Consider the following 18,729-nt stretch of genomic DNA (forward strand, 5'->3'; position numbering starts at 1 on the left):
CTCAGAAGGGTAAGATAAGAGTTTTATTTCCCAATGGATAGTATAGCTACTCTTCCCTCTCCGGGTTGATTACACTGAGAGTAAGGTTTGATTATTACCTCTTTATGCTCTCTTCCTCTCCTTCTTATAATAGTATTTGTCCCCTCTCTCTCCCATGCCCTCTTTGTGTGTAATAGAATATTCTATTTTCTTATTCGCTCAAGTTTCTCTTGGTGTCCCCTGCTATTCACCCCCTCTTTCCCATCCCCCATGCCATCTTAGATTATTTAGTGTTCCACCCTCACCCTGTTAATTATTCTTCTGGTTACTATAATAGTGAATATTATAATAGTGAATAGAGTTCACTACAGAGAATTAAACATAACATTTCTCTACAAAGGAATACAGATAATTAGATCTCACTGAGGCCCTTAAAAAGGCAAATTTAAAAGTTATAAGTTTTCTTTCTTTCCCCTCTGTATCTTATTTACCTTTTCAGGTTTCTCTCGATTTTTGTGGTTGGATATCAAACTTTCCATTTAGCCCCGGTCTTTTCTGTGCAAATACCTGGAATTTTTCAATTTTGTTGAATGCCCATACTTTCCCCTGGAAATATATAGTCAGTTTTGATGGGTAGTTGATCCGTGGTTGCAGGCCCAGCTCTCTTGCCTTTCTGAATATTGTATTCCACGCCTTGCGGTCTTTTAGTGTTGAGGCTGCCAGATCCTGTGTGATCCTGATTGTTGCTCCTTGATATTTGAATTGTTTCTTTCTGGCTTCTTGTAAGATTTTTTCTTTTGCTTGGAAACTCTTGAATTTTGCAATGATATTTCTTGGTGTTTTCCTTTCTTGATCGAATGCCGCAGGTGTTCTATGAATCAAAGGATTCAATGTCTATATTGCCCTCTTGTTGTAGGACTTCAGGGCAATTTTGCTGAATTATTTCTGTTAGTATAGAGTCCTGGTTTTTATTAATTTCTGGTTTTTCTGGAAGACCAATTATTCTCAAATTGTCTCTTCTAGACCGGTTTTCTTGGTCTGTCACTCTCTCATTGAGATATTTCATGTTTCCTTCTATTTTTTCAGTCTTTTGGCTTTGTTTTATTTGTTCTTGTTGTCTTGAGAGATCATTAGTTTCTACTTGCTCAATTCTAGCCTTTAGGGATTGATTTTCGGCTATAATCTTTCGGTTTTCGGCCATAATCTTCTGGTTTTCGGCCATAATCTTCTGGTTTTCGGCCATAATCTTCTGGTATTCCTTTTCAATCTGGTCATTTCTTGTGTTCAGTTTGCTTATCAGTTCATTTGGTTTCTGAGCCTCGCTTTCCAGTTGCAAGATTCTACCTTTTAAACTGTTATTTTCTTGCCAGATCTCTTCCATTTTCCTCAAAATCTCAGTTTTGAACTCTTCCATAACTTGTGAGGAGTTTTCCTTATTTGGGGAGGGTCTGGATGGTTGTTTGTTCTCCTCCTCTGTTTGCTCGGTTGTCTGGATTTTCTCTGTGTAAAAGCTGTCGAGTGTTAAAGACTTCTTTTTTTTGTTATTATTCTTTCTCTTCTGAACTTCCTGTGACTGATTAGCCATCATTAGCCCAGCAGCTTCTCAGGTTTATCCTCGCGCTCAGTGTCTGTCAGAGATCTATTGGCTCCTGAGGTCTGAGTTCTAGTTTTTTCCCAAGGTCAAGCCCCCTGGTGGATTCCCTTGCTTGATCCTCTGCAGGAGGTTCCTTTACAAGTCTCAGGGAGCTACTTCCACAGTCGTATACCCGTCTGCACTGGTTCCCCACTTAGGCTTTAGTTCCTGGCTGTGTCTGCCTCCACCCACGCCTCTGCTCAGCCGGCACTCTGCGCCCAGCGTCCTGCTCCCGCACGCGCTCAGATTTCGCGTGCGTTTTTGACTTAATGGGGTCCTAAGTCTTGCTGCTCTCAGGAACAGGTCCCGGAGCTGCCGATGACTCGATGGGTGCCCCAAACTTGCTCTATTTCTTTTTAGCTGGGTTCGGAGCTATAGGTGAGTGTGGAGGGGATGGGGGTGGGGCGGTTGCTCAGCCCGCGATTGAGTGAGAGCCCTTTATAGCCTGGAAATGTCTCGATTCCACGTACCTTCCACGCTGTGCCCTGTTGTGGGGTTCCTCCGTTCGTCTGGACTTGTTTTTATGTCCCCTTGAGGAGTTTTGTGTGTTTCGGTCAGGAGAGGTTAAGAGCTGCTTCTTACTCTGCTGCCATCTTAACCCGGAACCTCAGGATATTTCTTTTTGATGGAGAGAGGACAGGAAATAAATAAAAAAACAAAGAAAAGAGAGTTTTCAGTTGATTCATTTCTCCTGTTTATATCTTATTCTGGAGTAGAGTTTGCCATAAAAATCAGTGTATGCATCTCCACTTGAATCCAGAGGACTTTGACCTAACAATAACATTTCTTGGTAGCATTCTCTCCTCCCCCTGGTCAGTATAGCTGCTGACCAAAAGGTAGGAATTATGAGTTCCTACCTATGTTGAATTCAGTGATGTGGTGCAAAACAAACTTTCCAATCCTCTTTTTTTGTAGTCTTTACAAACATGAAGACTTTCTTCCACATGTGTAGAGAAGTAATAAGCATACTAGGACAGCTGGTTATCTGTCTATGTGACCCTGAATAAATCATTTATTGTCCCTAGACACTGAGTCTCAAAAACTAAATTTCATAGGAAGAACCAAAGTGTATTGTTACTTGTGAGTTTACTCAACAAGAATTATATATAACAAAACAAACACACAAGCAAAGTTTTTAAAAAAGGCATTGCATATAATAGTTGTAAAAGGAAATTCTTTGCTCTGAGTTCATACTTGTGAAAGGGAATCCTTTACTTCCTTTGTCTATTTTGAGTTAACATTTTGATTAACAATACTGAAGACAGGATTAACTCTCCTTTGTTTGTTTTTGGATTGAACCACAAAAGCTTGGAGGAGTTTGAAAGTCACTTACTATAATGAGTGACAACTCCAAAAACTCCTGAATCCTATGATTAGAGTTGATACCTTCAGAGGTCTTTGATAAGAGTTCACCCCTCCAGAAGGTGAGAAATGGTTCCCACAAACACTGCCATAGGCAGTGCTAGCACCATAAAAGCCATGAATCCTTTGGCTGAGTCAGTCTTATGGGGATAGTCTCCTAACTGGAGAGAGTCTTCTAGGGATTTTAGCTGGAGACTGCAGCTTGGATGGGGGGCTTGGAGCTTGACTCCAACTTGGACTCTGACTCCTGGACTACTTTGTGGGGTGAGTGAAAGGCTGACTCCTTTCCTAGTTTCTGGAGAGACTAGCTTCCATCTTGGAGGAGGCAGTGTGATTATTCATTACTGGCCTTCCTAAATGAGAACTAATTAATCTCTGCCCGAATTAAGATAGGATAGATAACTTTCCTATCCCCTTCACATTTCTCTACTTAATTGTTTTCTCTCTATTTTGTAAATAAATTTCTGACTTGAGATATAATAAATATTGGTGGCCACATAATTTCATAAAATTATTGTCCAACCAATAATTTTCTTACATAGTGAAATCATAGGTATAGCCATCATGATTATCATAATCACCATTAGTAATTCATTCTTAAACCCAGATTAGAAAAAAGAAGGCAGAAATTGAGATGTCACAGATTTCAAGAGGGAAAACAAGAAGACCCTGAAGTGACTAAAAAATCTGTTTTTAGTGCAAATTTTAGAAGGTCTACCTAGTAATGGAATGGATGGAAAAAACATGATACCTGTGACTTGAATACTTTTGAAAAGGAGATGAGCCTTCTTAGAATTAAGTTTTGAAAAGCCTTTTCCAAGTTCGACCGTATGAATCTGACTCATCAAAAGCAGATTATTTCCCTACTGAAATGATAGTGAATAAACACATCCTTTCACATTTGACATAGTATTTTACAAACATTTCAGGATTTGCACATAGCAGGGCATGCTGTTCCTATTGCCATGGTAAGGAACAAAGGATAAAAAGAGCTATTGCGGACATTTCCCAAGGGCAAACATCAAATACCACCATAGAAAAATCTCTTTGAGAAAACTATTGAAGACTTGTAGAAAGAAATTGGAAAATTTCTCATATAGTATCTAGCTGCTACACACAGAAGAATGCTTGAACACCATATTGTCTGATTAAAGGCAGCAGAAGGGAAATGCACAGAATGGGATCTCGAAAACAAACAATTTTTGATACAATTAAAAGTGGTAGCTAAAAGATGACAGCATGTAAGAAGTCAAAGTGGCACAGGAACATAATTCAACATCAGTCAAAAGTATACTATATATGTTTTAGAAATAAAAGCAATAGAGTTCTCCTCTATTTGGGGAGAAGCCCCAAAGAACCTTGTGGAAAATCTGGGGTTGCTTATGAGCTTGAAAGAAGTCCAACGTAATAAAAGCACAAATTGGTTGAAAAGAGACACAGGAGACTTATGTACAGTTAATATAATGAACAATGCAGTTGTTATATCCAGGGAGATGACTCTACTAGCTTCTCCAGATAAGATCAATAATCATTGGCTCAAATACTGCATAGCTGCACACGAATTACCAGTTTCCTCTCTGTTGCAAGCCTGATTCCATTTTTTTAACAAAAAATATCACTTATTTATTTTAAAAAGGTGAAAGCATCAGTGACCCCCTCTGAATGTAAGCCAGCTGCATGCTTTCATACCTTCTTTCAAGTGTTCTAGGATTATATTACTCAACAGATCTCTAGACATAAGAAAACAGTAAATTGTTTGAGAAACAAAAAAGAGATACCAAAATGTTCCGGGTGTGTAAAGAGCAACACATTATTGATTGGATAATTATTGAACGAGCTACCAGAAACTAAGTGACATTTATACTGACTTTATTGAGTTTCACAAAGCCCTTAATTCATTTCCATATTCATGGCTTAGTCTGCCCCGCAAACATATAAAATAGAAGTGAACACAACGGGAAACTTAGTGTATTTGATGCCCATCTGGAAAACTGTTCTCTATTGAAAATAAGCTACCAACATACTAATGTCAAGAATAATTGTTATAAAGCATGACATCTTTCAGAGAGGCAGTTTAAACCCACTGTGGTTCTGATGCTTGGCATTAAATAATTAATGGATTAACTTCATTCATGAAAAGGACTGAATAGGACTTTCAAGTCAAAAAAAGAAGTCCTACCAAAATATTAGATGAATCGTTTCATATACATGAATGACATCGAATCATAATTCAGCTGAAAAGCACATTAAACACTTCTTACATTTTTGGGGAATTTTCTCTAATGTTTTCAAAATATCATTTAGACTCAATAAGTATACAGTTTTTAATGATTCCCAAGGAAGACTAGAAATTGAGTTTAAATATGAACTAGTAAATGAAGGGGATACTTAAAAATACCATGGTCTTCTTCAGGCAAGACACACTGAATACAGGGCTGTCGTGTTTGTTAATATACTGACTGGCATGCTAAAGTCAAAGCCTAATGATCATATTTAGAGCAATTAACACCTACATAAAACCAGTCTTAACATATATTCTTGGCTCAATGATATGTACAACTTCTGATGCAAAAGGCATCCAAACAAAGAATGAAAAGCAGCCCAACTCCTCCAATGTTGTTTTTAATTCAATTAAATGTTAAAAAACTCAAATCCTTGTAACAAATATGCATAGTTAAACAAAACAAATTGCCACGTTGGCCAGGGCCAAAAGAAATGAGTTTCATTCTATACCTTACATTCTTCAGCGAGGTAAAACTCAAGTTTATATAAATACTTTTATAATAAAACAAATTGAATTTCCCCAAATGATGTAAAGCTCAACAACAGCTCTATGCTACTAGATTTGTTGACTCTTTTAAAAAGTGGTTTATCTCCAAATAGAGTCTATGAAATGGCAAAGATCCCAGGGCAGAATCCAAAGGTTTTGGATGGGTGACATCTTCATGAACTAAATCAGCAGTATGTTTGTAAAGAAACAACAGACAGATAATGGAGTTCTGCAGATTTATTTCTAGAAATGGAGAGGCTTATGATAATGATTCAGGACCAGGTCACTGTCACCAGAAATGATCAAAAGATAACTAGCATTAAATATCAATACTGATAATTCAAAGAAGTGGTGGGAACCAAGAGAAATATTCCTTAAGATTTCAAAAATTTATATCTATCAAATATTTAGCAAGCCATGACTTGATAGTGAGAATTATGCCACAAAATTCTATAGTTTATAAATTTAGATGCCAAATGTCTGCGTATTACAAATACAAATGCCCAAATATCCTTGAGAATGCAGCAAATAAATCAAACTGGGATGGAACATCATTACAGAAAGGTGTATTGCCCATAATTATCCAGGAATATCATTGATCCATAAAAATTTAAGAATAAAACTTTGAATATATGTCACCATAAGAAGTCAGTTCAATTTAGTAAACATTTAGTAGGGATCTACCAGGTGCCAAGCACTAGGAATACCAAAAAAAGGCAGTCTTCACCTCCAAAGAACTCTCAATCTAATGGAGGAAGACATATAAAGGAAGCTGGAAAGAAGATGGGGAAAATGAGAGGATACTAGATGCAGGGTCAACTTAGATATTCCATGGAGATCAAACCAAGTAGAACCCCAGATGGAAAGGGAAGAGTACAAGTACTCAGCTTCTCCATCTATGCTAGATGGCACAGTGGACAGAGTGCTGTGCCTGGAGTCAGAAAGATGCATTTTCCTAAGTTTAAATCTGACCTCAGACATTTGCCAGTTGTGTGACCCTGGGCAAGTCACTCACCCCATTTGCCTTAGATTCGTCATCCATAAAAGGAGCTGGAAAAAGAAATGGCAAATCATTCCAGTATCTTTGGCAAGAAAACCCTGAATAGGGTCATGAAGAATCAGACATGACTAGAAAACAACTGAATAAAAAAATAAGTTACAACTGAGGAAACTCATGAGGTTCAAGGAAGCCAAGTCATATACTCCTGATCAAACAGTTATTAAGGGTTTGAACCTAGGCCTTGCCAATTCAGTCTATCACTCTTCCTATTATTCCATGCAATATCTCAGAGACAAGAAGCTTGGTTTACCTTAGGAATAGATGGCATGTGCTAAATCTCCTCTTACTAATTTAGTGCTTAAATCAAATTCTCAGGCATCATTCAATTCCCCAGTGAAACCAGCCTATCAGAATGCCTTGTCATTAATATGTGCCATCCCCATTATTCACTGGTTTGTGAGATTTTATGTACTGATAAAAATGGGAGTCCGAAAGGATGTGCTGTAAATCACTGCAACTTCCATGTTCTATCCTGGCATGGGATTTTTGGTGTTATTTAAAATACAATGTTAGAGTTAAATTCAGTATAATATTGAAGAACCTTGTGACTTTTCCTTAGACTCGGACAAGGGACAACTAGGTGGCACAGTGGATAGAGCATTGGGCTTGGAATTAGGAAGACTCATCTTCTTGAGTTCAAATCTGACCTCAGATACTAGCTATGTGACCCTGGACAAAACACTTAACTCTGTTTGCCTCAGTTTCCTCATCTGTAAAATGAACTGGATAAGGGAACAGCAAACCACTCCAGTATCTTTGCCAAGAAAACCCCCAAAGGGGTCACAAAAAATCAAGCATGACTTCAACAACTTAGAATCAGGATAATTTTAGGATCTATCCCCAAACCTCAACTTGATCCATATCTCTCCCTTGCCAGCAGTAATGACAACCCTTACAACCATGTCCTTATTCTTTCAGGTCTTCCAGAATCCGTGAACTTCTGCTTCACAGGTATGACAGCGACTTTTGTTTTTGTTTGACAATGTTTTGCCGTTTTGTTTTTTGCCCTTTCCTAACCTGTTCCTTCTTTTTCTCCTCAGTCTCCATTTAACTATTTGTCTAGGGCTTACATAAAGGCAAAATAGGAACTAGGTCTTTTGAAATAGATAGCTAACTGTTCCAAAACGGATGGTTTAGGAGTCTATTTTGTTTATAACCGAGATTTACTGGTTTTCAACAACAAAAAATTGCATAATCAGCTTCATCTAACCAATAATTTGTAGTTTTATTCTTTAAAATTCATGAGGCATGCAAAAATTCTCTTTGGCCCAGTGGTTTTGCATTGAACTCTGCCCTTTTTATTATGATCACCTCATGCTGACTAAGTGCTCCTGAATCTACTTCTCCATATCTTAGAGCAAAGGCAAGGGAAATATGTTTCTGCAGCAAACTTGATTCCCACATAGACATAGATTCTCATCATGAAACAAAGAAGGAGAATAAAGCCAACCTAATTTAGGCTGATGATTAGTCCAACCCTGATGGCTCTATCAGGTCTCCTAATATATAACACCTATTTCTGTAGCGGAGTAAGCTGTTGCTTATTCAAGTCAAAAACACGTGATACCATTATATAGTATCAAACTAACTACTGAAAGACATATTGGTGATACCTTGGGGAGACACATGGACTAGTTTATTATGGTGCCATTAGAATTGGATCTGTCTCTGGACAACAGTCTGAATATCAGAGATACAAACTGTCCAAATTATTCATTCCTTTGCCGCAGAAATATATATTTGGTAAACTTACAACAAGGAGTCATGGGAATATTTAAGCAAACTATGATATAGCAACATAGTGCATTACAAATAACTTGTTTGCCAATGATCTATATGCGGGCTTTATTGATACCTGGAAATGTGCATGTGAATTACGTGTGTGTGCATGTGTCTAGTCTAAAACTATGACTTCATTATTGTAAGAAACTGCCAAAAAAGAAATTCCCTCTACCAATGTAGATCAGCACTTTCTGCCAGGGGCACTGAGAGGTTACATGACCTAAACGTCCAGTGTCTCAGGGCCAGAATGGGTCAGAGAAGGGACTTAACCTCAGATCTACATAACTCTGGGGCTGGTTCTTTTTTTCTACCATGAACACTGCCTCCCTTATGAAAGAGTGTAAAGTTAGACAGTCAAAATATAGAACAGCATTGCCAGAATCATTTATGTAAAATCAGTCAGTTTTACCCTGACTATCAAGTCAACAAGCATTTATTTAAACAATTACAGTATGCCAGGTATTATGCTAAGCTCTGGAGATACAAAGAAGAGGGGTGGAGAGTACCCTCAAGGAGCTCACATTCTACTGGGGCTGATAATATATCAATAACAACATAAAAGATATATGCAGAGTCTATGGAAGCTAATCTCATCGGGAAGACACTAGCAGGAAGTGCCATCCAGAAAGGCTTTCTACAAATGGCTGGATTTGAGCTGAGATTTGGAACAAGCTGAGGAAACTAAGATAGAAGTGAGGGGGAGAGGAGAGAAAAAGAGACAGAGACAAAGCACACAAATACTTTAGGTATGGGGTAGCGGCAATGCAAAGTCACAGAATCAACAAATGGAATGGTATGGAAACAAATATGCCAAACAGAAGATTTCTATTTGATGCTGGAGAAAATTGGGAGCTATTGGAACTAAATGACTTGGGGAAGTGGAAGAGATTGCCATTGTCAGACCTGTACTCTAGGAAAATTACTTTGGCATCTTGAGTGGAAGATAAATTGGAGTGGGGAAAGACTTGAGGCAGGAAGTCAAGAAGTCTTTTGCCTTGTCCAGGCAAGAGATGATAAAGGGCTATTGTGGTTTTATGAGTGGTGAAGGCGATTTATAGATAGATAGATAGATAGATAGATAGATAGATAGATAGATAGATAGATAGATAGATAGATAGATAGATTGAGACAGACACATATATTGGAAAAGTAGAAATGGTAAGATTTGGCAACAGATTGGATATGTGAGATGAGATGTGAAAAATCAAGGACAACACTTGGTTATGAGCCTATTTAACTGCAAGCTTAATGGTGTCTTCCACATGAATAAGAAAGTTGGAAAAGGGGAAGAGTTTGGAAGAAAAAATGAGTTCATTTTTGACACATTGAGTTTGAAATCCTATGGAATATCCAGTTTGACGTATTGAAGAAGCAGTTGATACTATAGGGTTAGGGATTAAAACAGAGACTGGGGATGGATATATAAGTTTGAGAATGATCTTCATAGAGATGGTCATTGAACTCAGATACTTTCCAGCTATGTGACCCTGGGTAAGTCACTTAACCCTATTTGCCTAGCCCTTACCCTTCTGTCTTAGAGTTGTTACTAATATAGAAAGTAAGGGTTAAAAAAAAGAAAATGTATATTAAAAAAGGAAGAAAATTAGGAATGATTTTAACAGGTAAAAGGTCTTTGGTTCTTTTTGTTTGTTTGTTTCCTATACTATTGCTTAAAATCCTTTTTAAAGTGTTACAGCATCGGTGGTACCATTCATATTACAATATATTCCTTTTACAATGTTACAAATGTTACATTCTCCCAATTAGAGGTGTATTACTTAATATTCATTTAGGAATAGCTCAAACTAATACTCTCATTCAGAACTGTATAAATTATCGAAAAAGGGAGAATTTCTTAAGACAAGGTAAAAATGAAGAAAAAAAGATTTTTTTTTTAAGACAGGAGAAACTGACCTCCAGATTCATGAATCTTTTTTTCTCTTCTGTCACCTTCTTTCTCTCAGCCTAGCAAAACCTCCACAGTTATTATAACATCTAAAGAAATATGGTATAAAATATGCTACATGTGTTATCAGGGAGGGAGGGAGGGACGAGCTGTGAGGCTACGGAATTGACTTGTTTGATTAGAAAGGACCTTGGGCCTAGGAGGTGTTAGCAACTGAATTTAAGTGCCCCAAAGTTCATAAACTAGCAAGAAAAGGAAGTCATAGTCAGGACTATTGCTGAGATCTATGATTATTCTGGGCCAGGGCAAAAATCAGCTGCCTTGATAATATTACATTTCTGATGGTCACTCAGTGCTGGGACCTTAGTATACCTATGTTAGCTTTCCATTCATTTTCTTTGGAGAGAATGTATTATGGTATTATCTTCAATGGATATGGGTAACATCTAATGATATTCTGATATGAGTCAGTGCCCATAGTTTTCTTGCATCATTACTATGTTGGTGTTCTTGAATCCTTGGTAGTATAAACCTAGCCATAATTTTATGTTGAGTAGAGCTCTAGAGAAATCCAGGAAATGAACTCATTAATTGATGTAATGTAGCTTACATAGCTAGTTCATAGAATCAAAAAAAATTTTTTAAGCTGATAAGGGTCTTAAAGATCATCGAATCAATGTCATTTATTGATGAGAAAACTGGAGCCAAGACTGTGATATGACCAAGGGAAGAACTGTACTAATGTGCCGTGACTCCCAGCCAAGGTGTTATTCCTTTATTCTTCATTGCCTCTCTAAGCAAATGGGAAACATGCTATTCTCTGATGTCTCAATAAGTTATCAAAAGAAAAAAAGAAAGCACTCAACAAGGTTTTTCACTCAAATATACGGACTCATATTTAGTACAGAAGTAAGTAACTTTTCCTGCTCTCTTCCCAAATAATTTCAGACAGTTATTGTGCCTTTATTAATGATCTACTAGACGCCAGAAACTGCACAACACACTGAGGATACAAGTAAAGAAATCAAAGGATCCTTGCCCTTGAAATTATAATTTAGTTTGGGGAGACAAAAACGGACATATGTGTATAAAAACAGACAGGAAATAGACGTAAAATAATGGGAGAGAGAGGGCATTAGAGGCACGAGCAACCGAGAATGATACTTGAGTTGAACCGTAGAGTGAAATAGGCATTTTAAGATTTTGAGGTGAGGAAGGATATTCCTTATTCCAATACATAGAAAGGCACAGAAATGAAAGATGGGTTGCCATGTTGTATTAGTAGCTGAGATGGAGTGGGATCTGGAGGGAAAGAGAGATGGGTCTATGTGGTAATTCTCTCTTCCCACATTTATGGAGCCCTCCATCCTTACACATGTATGAGCAGAGAAGAATCTGATTGGGCAATGTGCAGGAAGGGAAGTCTATAAAAGGAGGTTGGGGTCAGGCTGTGAAGGGCTTTACATGCCAAACAGAGGAGTTTAAGCTCTTACATCTCTCAGAAATATAGTATTAATTTAAAATCAAACCAATTTAAGTGTGTTGCATAGGAAAAAAAGCAGTTTTCTGTGGACAAAAATCCATTTACATATTTCTCATGACTAATATATTTATTTATAAGCATATGACATTTATTTTCTTTCTTTCTTTTTTCAGTTACATGGAGGAACAATTTTTAACAATTCTTTCCTGACATTTTAGGGTTCAGATGTTCTCCTCACCCCACATCCCTGCCACCTGGAGACAGTAAATAGTTTGATATAGGTTATACCAGTGTTTCCATGCAATAGATATTTCCATGTAAGCATGTAATATTTTGAATGCTTCACTGTAGTTTTCTTGACAGTTATAAAAGAGTTAATGGTCCTATTTCAATATAACAATGGAACCCTTCTAGGCCTTGTATTATGCTTGTATCTGTCCTTCCATACATCTGCCAAAGGAGTTTTGCCCAATGTATTGGAGTCCTTATTCAAGGTCTTTTACCAGTATATGGGTGCCTTTGTAGAACTTAGACCATTCATCCTTTATCTCCCTTAACTGACTAAATGATCTTTCAGCCTCCCTTTCTGATTTTCTGCTCAGCCCTACCCCCATGATATAACTGGATACCAGTATTTATCTCACCCCCATTATAGTGCTAATGGTATATAATGATACTGATATAGGTATGGCTCACTGTTATTTGTTGAGACATCCCACATTTTGATTCTTTGGATATTGCTCTATCATATACTTTTCAGCTAAAGAGAATTACCAGGAGAATAATGGTCTTAAAAAAAAAGTATTTTTGTCCCAGGGAGCAGCTTAGAATCATTGAAAATGTGCCTTCTGCAATAAGTAATTATAAATATTCCTCAAAAGGTAAATTACTTCAGGATGCACAAAATCTACCTCAGAAAGATATATGGGAAGGGCAACTTGGCACTACTATGTTGAATTTTCATATATATATATATATATATATATGTATATACACACTATATTTAGACCAAGCTGTATGTGTTACATACTGCTTATATGCAATCCTCTTTTTCTTGCCTTCTTTGTATATGCAAGTATTCATTTTTGTGGACAATTTTCTATTGTGTAGAAAAATGCACAGCCAGTTGGTGCAATGGATAGAATGTTGGGCCTAGAGTCAGGAAGACCACAGTTCAAATCCAGCCTCAAACACTTAGTAGCTTTGTGGCTCTGGATAAGTCATATGACCTCTGCCAGCTCCAGTTTCCTCATCGATAACACGAGAGTAATAATGGCATTTATGTCTCAGGGTTGTTGTGAGGATCCAATAAAAACTAATATTTATAAAGTGTAGTTCTTGACACGTAGCAGGTGCTTAATAAATGCTTGTTCACTTCCTTCCTTAAAGAAAAGTATGCTTTTTGAAGAGTGAGGAGAAAAAAAGATTCTAGCAATAATTCGTTTTTTTCTTCCAGGAGATGCTTTTCAAGGAACCCAGGGAGATTAGATAGTATGCATTTTTTATATAGTTGGTAGAGCATGATAAATAAATGAAAAACACTTTATCCCCACTTTTTGTCTTCAAAATGAACTCCTCATAATCATTCCTGTGCATGCATACCCCACCTTCATTATAAATGTAGAGGGCTTTTTTTGGTTGGAACAAAGCTTCCCTCCATTATGAAAGCATCTGCATCATTTAAAAAGAAGGCTTGAATGAAAACTCATCTCTAGAGATCCAGAAGAATGAACGAAATCAAAAGCATTCCATGAATAAATAGTGGGTTTTTCTCACCTCCTCAGAGAGAGAATACTTTATGTTAATATTTTTTTCATACATATTTATCAGAACCACTTTGTGATAGAACTACCAGGATGGTCTTATCCTGACAACGTGATTTTTTTTTTCAGCCCTTTCTTACACAGTTTCAAAAGCTGTTGCTAGTCTGAGTCAGAGTCTGGCATTATTTGCTTGCCTTCTTTCCTGATTTGTTAGGATCTTTTCAAAGTGCAGCAGCAATATTAAAAATATATGGGCTGCCTATGTATAGAAACAACCTGTGTGCCATCACAGCACACTTGATTTATTTATTTACATCACCTTTTCCTTCCTTCCAGTTTCAGATGGAGAGCACACAACAGAAGAAATGATGTTTACCATCCACTTACTTCCCCTTCATCAGCAACCCCCCCAGTTCCAGATCACAGTTCCATTTCTTGAGGTCAGCCGAGGAGGCCAAGCTAATGTTGGTAAGAGAGATCAGCTGGGTTGTGGAGAGAAGGGGTTGTTGAAGTGAAGCTGTGTTAAGATGCCAATACCTCTGGAAATGTTGAGCCCGTCCTGACTGGCACCAAAAGGCGAGGACTCTCCTTTCAGGAAACCTCAGCACTGCTTTATTCTCACCTTTGACCCTCCGCTTTCCCATATACATATAAATGGGAGGGAAATAAACCCTTCACAGGGTAGCTCTCACTGATGCGAGGCAACATAGAATGTATTTCCAAGTCTCTAGTTATTTGATTTATTACCATCTCTAAAGTCATAGAGAGCAGAGGAGAACGTGTCACTATGAAACATTCTTGTTTTCTCTTTTGCAAAGTCAAAAAGCAAATTATAAATAGAGGAAACAGAGTGTCGAGGAGACCAGAGCCATCATCATTTCTACTTCTGTTCATATTTGATTATGCCTTGTCTTTATTAATTTATTTTCTTTTGTGAGAATGCATTTTAGTAATAAGGCAATGAGCTTATAATGACTTGAGAAACGTGTCTCCTCAGCCTTCTTTTGAAATATGTAGCAGCAGCAGCAGCCCCCAATATATAAACCCTTGACTTTAAATAGCTTATGGCTATTATCATCTGCTAGCATGCCTGTCCCAGTAGCACACTGCCCAGTCACAGAGACCTTGCCACATTGCTGAGGAAATTAAGTTGGGGGAAAAATGTAAAGGTAATAGAGAATCTATGGACTCGAGAGATAAAGAAGGAAAAACTGAATAAAGTGAAATGCAAAGAGGAGATGATTCTGAAGGAAGATCCCATGCAATTCCTACATGGTGGTTTCCCACCTCAAAGTATCTTCCCCCATTTTGCCCAGAACTTAGAATTCTTAAATTTCACTTTATTAACAGTCTATGAATTTCTGTAGCTGAACTATGATAGCAGCACTATAAGTTTGGGTGCAGGGTCCTAGAAGCAGCAGAAATCACAAAATACAGAGGGATAGACAATGAGAAGGAATAAAAAATAGAGGAGGCAACTTAGAGATTTATTTGGGATGAGATGTATCTTTTAAAAATGGATCCACCTCTTGAAAGCTAAGGGATTAACTTATAGCACTTCACTAAAGGACTAATTAATGAATTAATGCCAAAAGATTTTTTTTCATTGATGTAGATTACCTAATTGCCCTTTGAGATGGAGGTGTAATTTTGAAGCATGGAATGCTGGATTGATGTAATGTATACCTAAGTTTAGGCAGCTAGGTTTGCGAACTTGGACCAGTCCTTTCATCGCCATCTGCCTTTACTTCCTCATCTATATAATGGAGTTTATAGTAACATCCAGGGGTGTCCTGAGGATAAAATAGGCAAATATTCATAAAGTGCTAATAGATACTAGTTTTTTCATGGTTTGAGTCTTAGAGAACTCCCCTCCCTATAGTAGTTCCCCTAACTTCTTCTCATCCCTTTCCTCATCCCCTTGTTTCTCTCTAGGAGTTTCCCCTTCCTTCTTGCCTCCTTCTCTCTTTTTCTTCCTTCTTATTGTCCATTCCTTCCTTCTGCCCCTCTGTATTTTGTGATTTCTGCTGCTTCTAGGATCCTGCACCCAAATTGAGTGTTCAGTTACATTGTGGGCTCAATGGGTTTTCAAGACAAACCTGGGAACATATTCAATACACATTATTTCTATAGGAGATTTATTCTGAATTCCATATAACTGTCTTATAATTGAATTTTTAGAATTTTGCTTCTTGGCTAAATTGACTAGAAACCATCAAGTCAACCCTACCCCTTCCTTTTTTCAGATGAAGAATTGAGGCCAAAAGAGATTAAAAACTTTATTGTGGTTATCTGGGGTCACACCACTGCTGAGCATCTGAGACAGAATTTGAGACTAGGTCTTCAAGACTTCAAGTTTGTGATGCTTTTTTTTTTGGTGGAGGGGCATAGGAATTTAATCTGACACAGTTCCAATAATTCACAATCTCCTGTCTAACATGGGAATTTTGGCTCTAGGTTCTTTGTCTGGCACTTTTACATGTTAAGACAGTAGAAACATCATGTTGTCATCATCTCACCTTCTACAGGGATTCATTTGGCAATGAGCGACACCAACACTGCTCCTGAAGACCTTTCTTTTGAGCTAGTGAAGTCTCCCTTGCATGGTGCACTTGTCAAGAAAACAGCTGACTTCCAAGGGCACATGAATACAGGTAGGAGGGAGGTTTCTTCTCCCCTTGGCTTGCTGGGTGAACACTGACGGTAAACTTAAATTCAGTCTTGTATACTTTCCAGACGTGGAGTAGTAATTGATGATAAGATTTTGACTTATAATTATTTGGAGGTATTTGGAAAATAGGGGCTATTTGAAGATCAATCTCATCCCGGTTAGGTGGCCTGGATTTGTGTTACTTTCCTCTTCAGCCACAAAATAACTTATTAAAACATTTCCCCAACTCATATGAAATTGTCTTCTTTTTAGAAATAGAATTCTAAATTCATTAATTAAATACATGAGCTTAAAAAAAAAGAAATAGAAACAGAAATAGAATGATGAGTCTGAGGTAGCATCTAGTATCTTCCTGTGACTGTCCCTGTACTGTGCAGAAAATGTTTTCTGTGGAGAGCCTCCGATCCCAGAAGACTTTAGAGAACCTGAGAGAATTTCAGTCCCTTGGAACTATGTGCTCAGAAGGTGGAACAGAATCCAAGGGGCTACTCGAACTCTGACCCTCCTCTCCACAGCTATCCTCAGGGGTAAAACTAAATGAGTTCCCTGTAGCCTACAACATCATAGCTGGCATAGGAAGGTCTGAAGTTGGGAGGGACCTTGTTGGCCATTTAATCTTACCTCTTTCTTGTAATCAATGAGGAAATGAGGCCTATGGAACTTAAGTCATGTGCCCAAAGTCACACACAGGTAGGATTTGAACCTAGATCTTTATATACTGAGCTTTCCCCACCCTATCGCATAGAAAATGAGTACTCAAATTCATGCTCCCAGAGAGGAATGTATTGTGCTTATAGCCTGGTTCTCTAGCATAATGAGCAATCCAAAGTCCTTCTTCCACTATTCTGGTTGCCCAGAAAGAGGTCCAAGACCCTTTGCAGTGACTTTGATGGTGCCCTGTCATTTTTCTCAAGTTTTAGGTCTTTTGTTTTTATACGTTTGGCCCCTAAATAAATTGGCTTCTTTGCTTAAAAGATGGCTGCTTCCAAGTATCATGGTGTCTCTCATCTTTTTAAAAAGGAGAGAGCCAGTTCTAGACTTGTTTCATGCTTTGGAATCTTAGGTCTAAAGGTGAGCTGTATAAAAGAGGAGCATATGGGCCATTATCATTTGTCTTCTTCTCAAAAGGAGACCCTTTCACCTATAAAGACATCACCCAGAATGCACTCAAGTATGTTCATGATGGCTCATCAGCCACAGAAGACAGCATGGAGATCTCTGTCACGGATGGCATTGCCACAGCAACCACACTGGTGAATGTGGAGGTGTCGTGGGCTGACCGCAGCGGTCCCCGGCTGGCCTCGGGTTCCTTGCTGACTGCCACTCTTCCCAGCAAAAGTTCCATCACTCTCACCAGATCACACTTGGCTTATGTGGTAAGTTCCTACAGTAACACTGTTCATCACTGATCTGTCAGACTGGCCTTAACCAACAGAATATGTATCATCACTTCATCCCCCTTTGGTAGGTAGGAACTTTCCGTTTTGTAGTATTTCCCTCAGTCAGTCAGTCAGTGAGCATATGCCAAGCACTGAGCTAAATACTAGGGATGCAGTAAAAAGGTAAAAAATAGCCCCTACTTTCAAGGAGCTCACATTCTTGTGGGGGACATGGCAGGCAAACAAGTATTTACTTACCAGATTATACCAAATATGTGGAAGGTGATTTCAGAGGGAGGCACTAAAAATGGTGAGTCTTCTTATAGAAAGTGAGATTTGAACTGAGATGAAGGAAGGCAGGGAAGCTGGTAGGTGGAAATAAGGATGGAGAGCACACCAGGCTTGGGGGCAGCCAGAGAATTGTCATGAAGTCAGGAGATGGAGTCTTAATCGAGGAACAACAAGGAATCCAGGGTCACTGGATTGTAGAGTACATGGAAGAGAGAGAAGAGTAAGAATACTGAAAAGATAGGAAGGGAGCAGGTCATGAGGGCCTTCTTAGTCCTGAGTCCTTTTCTAGCTTTTTCTAAGGTTCTTTTCTATCCAAAAAAAGTTTTAGCCTCAGAAGACTGCCTGTTTTTAAAAGGGCAGAAACTGTTGTGCCTCTGACAGGACATTGAAGTGCCTCACAAATACCAGGCCATAGACAAAAACTTCACTCTGGCCCTGTTTCTATCTATTTGTCAGGGCGTACACACTGCAGTCTTGGGAGGAATAATGGGGGTCTCTAGCATAGTGGGCAATCTAAAGTAACTTCCCTTGCTACTTCTGTAATTGGGAAAATAAAATATTGTTTGTGTGTGTGTGTGTGTGTGTGTGTGTGTGTGTGTGTGTGTGTGTGTATGTATGTGTGTGTGTGTGTTTTAAATCGAAGCCAAAGT

General features: G+C 38.2%; 1 protein-coding gene across 1 annotated transcript in view; it reads left to right on the forward strand.

Annotated features, from left to right (window-relative positions):
* FRAS1 (Fraser extracellular matrix complex subunit 1) overlaps positions 1–18,729 on the forward strand; it is a 545,529-nt gene that overhangs the window by 402,401 nt on the left and 124,399 nt on the right. The window contains exons 35-38 of the mRNA XM_044681606.1: positions 7,723–7,755; positions 14,075–14,206; positions 16,267–16,392; positions 17,538–17,785. Of these exons, the coding sequence (XP_044537541.1) occupies positions 7,723–7,755; positions 14,075–14,206; positions 16,267–16,392; positions 17,538–17,785 (539 nt within the window). The remainder of the gene's footprint in view (positions 1–7,722; positions 7,756–14,074; positions 14,207–16,266; positions 16,393–17,537; positions 17,786–18,729) is intronic.

The sequence above is a fragment of the Gracilinanus agilis genome, chromosome 6 (assembly GCF_016433145.1).
Source record: "Gracilinanus agilis isolate LMUSP501 chromosome 6, AgileGrace, whole genome shotgun sequence".
Lineage (NCBI taxonomy): Eukaryota > Metazoa > Chordata > Mammalia > Didelphimorphia > Didelphidae > Gracilinanus > Gracilinanus agilis.